Source organism: Nestor notabilis, unplaced genomic scaffold, assembly GCF_000696875.1.
Source record: "Nestor notabilis isolate BGI_N333 unplaced genomic scaffold, ASM69687v1 scaffold20859, whole genome shotgun sequence".
NCBI lineage: Eukaryota > Metazoa > Chordata > Aves > Psittaciformes > Psittacidae > Nestor > Nestor notabilis.
Genome location: NW_009942780.1, coordinates 28,932 through 31,568, shown reverse-complemented (window position 1 = coordinate 31,568; position 2,637 = coordinate 28,932). Strand labels below are relative to the sequence as shown.

Sequence of the window (2,637 nt, the reverse complement as noted above, 5' to 3'; positions counted from 1 at the left end):
GCAGGAATCACTACTCAAACAGCAGACATACTCTAACGCTGCTGTTACCTTCAAGGTTAAATAGGCAAAAGCAGGTATCTGACAGCTGTTCTAGTGGGATAACTTCAAATTTCCATCACCTGACTAAAGACTGAATTGTGATTCTTAGCTTCAGATCACAGCATTAGGCTCTTAACATGTGTATGTGGCAGTGTCAGACCTTCCTCCTTTCCATCATCACCCATATCCACACACGATCAGTTAAGACACACAAACTTCCTGAAACAGTATCTTTTTAGAAGGGAAATGCTGTATTTTTTGGATTTTCTTTCCATCCATATCTTCAAAGAGCTCTTTATTAACTGGGCTTAATCTGGCTCTTAATTAACTGGGCTGGGCTTTATCAGTTTTTAGGGACTGCTTCCTTGGGATAAGCATGTGGGCAGCCTACAAGAAATGAGGAGTACCTCCTTGAACACATGTTCTAAACAGAACTTAAGCAGTATACAGAAATGCATGGCAATTACTGCCTCCTACAGTCCCACCAGACCAGGCTAACATCCATCTGGACCAAAATCACTGCTCTCCTATTTAGAGGTATGAGTATCTCATCTAGAATCAAGATTCGTTGTGGTTCCTGAGGAAATAGAAATACCAGAAAAAGCATGTTCATGCTAGCACAACTAATGAAAAATCTAGACAAGAGCCAACCTTGGGAGCAGTTTCTCTCCTTCCTACTTTCTCTGCAGATGTCAAACTTTCAACAGCTACTTTACAGCCATCTGAATACAGGGAAGATTCTGTTCTTGGTGATATGCTCCTGTCATTAGGAAGAGGTGGAGGCTGCTCTTTGGATTATAACAGGAACATGCCAGGTTTGGCACATGCACTCGAGAGGTACCAACGCCAAAAGTCTGGTGATATTAAAGCTGTGCAGTAACTGGTAAGCCTGGAGGGGGAAGAGGTTTCACAGGAACTAGTGGAGGGACTTCAACAACACCCGCCTGTCTTCTGCACAACTGCGATCCAAGCTGTGCAGCAGGGGTTTGGCCTGGGGAATGGATTATTCTGCACACCATTCCGCTTCCTCCTGGAGAACACAAGGACTTCTCCATCTCCCAAACTACACTACTAGATCCTGACTACCTGCTAGTACACACACTTATTGAGAATACCAACTTAATACATCTGCTATGAATTGCTTTCGGAAAAGAATTAGATGATGGATTTTTGGAGAGTGGAGAGTCTGATCATCTGAAACCCATCTAGCCTGGGGATGCAAGTTGAATGAAAGCACATGACCACAGAAAGGTATTGCATCTCCATCCAACCCCTGCACACTTCTGCTACCTTACAGGGGTATCCAGAGTGTGGGAGCACTGGGCTGAAACTGTAGCTCCCTACACTTCAGCTCCATTTTGTGAGGACAAAACGGCACACTCCTTTTCTGACTTTGTCCAGCACATCACTACTGCTGCTGCAATGGCTCACCTCTGATCCTTCCTACACAAGGCAGCTCTCCCCAGCCAGTTACACTGTACACAACTAACCCATGGAGGGAGAACACAAAGACCTGTTGTACTCTTCTCCTCCTCTTCCTGGGAGAACATGAGGCTCTAGTAGCCAGCTTTTGTGAAGGAGAGAAGGTTTGTCTGTTCAGCAGCACACACGCTCAAAGGAGAGGGGAGATGCTGTTGTTTCCACTTCCCATAGGCTGTGAGTGCACTCCCAGCCTCTCTGTACCACCAGCTTCACCTCCAGATCTCATGGCGTAAGTGAAATGTTTTTCCTTGTAATAATGCCAACACTGTTGTATGCATCAGTGGAACGAGCTGCAATAGAGCTCTGGGACACAGAGGGAGGAGGATAAAAACCTTTCATCCTATTAGGAGCTGTGAGGTTCCGAGAGCAGATCATTGATAGCATTGCGTGTAGCTTATCTTCCTCCTCCTCATCATCGTCAACAGAGGTAGAGCGGCTGGCAGCTAAGTGGTGGTAGTTAATAGTTACTGCTCAAAGAAAATAGTGAAAGAGGAGCATAAGAAGAGAGAACTCGATTCTGTGGGAAAGCTCAAAAGGAACATGTTCAGCAAAGACAAATCCTGCCCTTTCCTCGAAGCTCCTGTAAACAGGTATGAAAAATGAGTTTCTTAACAGAGAAAAGCATGCTCCACCAAACACAGGCCAGCTTGTGACTGTGCACAGGCTGTGTCACACGTGCCACCTCATGGCATCAGACACAGGTCCCAGTGCCAGCCTGCAGTAGGTGAGGATGCTTTTTAGCAAAACTCCATGGGAATTCTAGGTTCAACTAGCTTCTCTCCTTCACCATGCCCTTATAATGCTGCGGCCTCTTTCCCACTCTGCAGCCTGTGCCAGATGCATCTGGGCAGCAAACATTCTGCTCCCCCAGCTCTGGCTGGCACTGCAAACATGCAAGGTACAGGCCTCCTCCTCTGGAGGCCCGAGGCAGGAGCCAGCTCGCTCTGTCTGCACTGCACAGGCAGGTCTGTGCTCAATGTGCCCACAGAATCTGCAGTCCCCTTGATCCAGGCAAAGGCAGAACATGCTTTTGCTGGTGTGTGCATGAACTTACCTGTACAAATCCAGAAGCCCTAATAAGGCATGGCCACCACTGCGGATCAGTGCCCTGGGTAA

General features: G+C 47.0%; 1 protein-coding gene across 1 annotated transcript in view; it reads right to left on the bottom strand.

The window, feature by feature from the left end:
* SGSM2 (small G protein signaling modulator 2) overlaps positions 1–2,637 on the bottom strand; it is a gene marked incomplete at its 5' end in the record, with an annotated part of 37,210 nt that overhangs the window by 12,996 nt on the left and 21,577 nt on the right. The window contains one exon of the mRNA XM_010021573.1: positions 1,854–1,988. Coding sequence (XP_010019875.1) covers positions 1,854–1,988 — 135 coding nt within the window. The remainder of the gene's footprint in view (positions 1–1,853; positions 1,989–2,637) is intronic.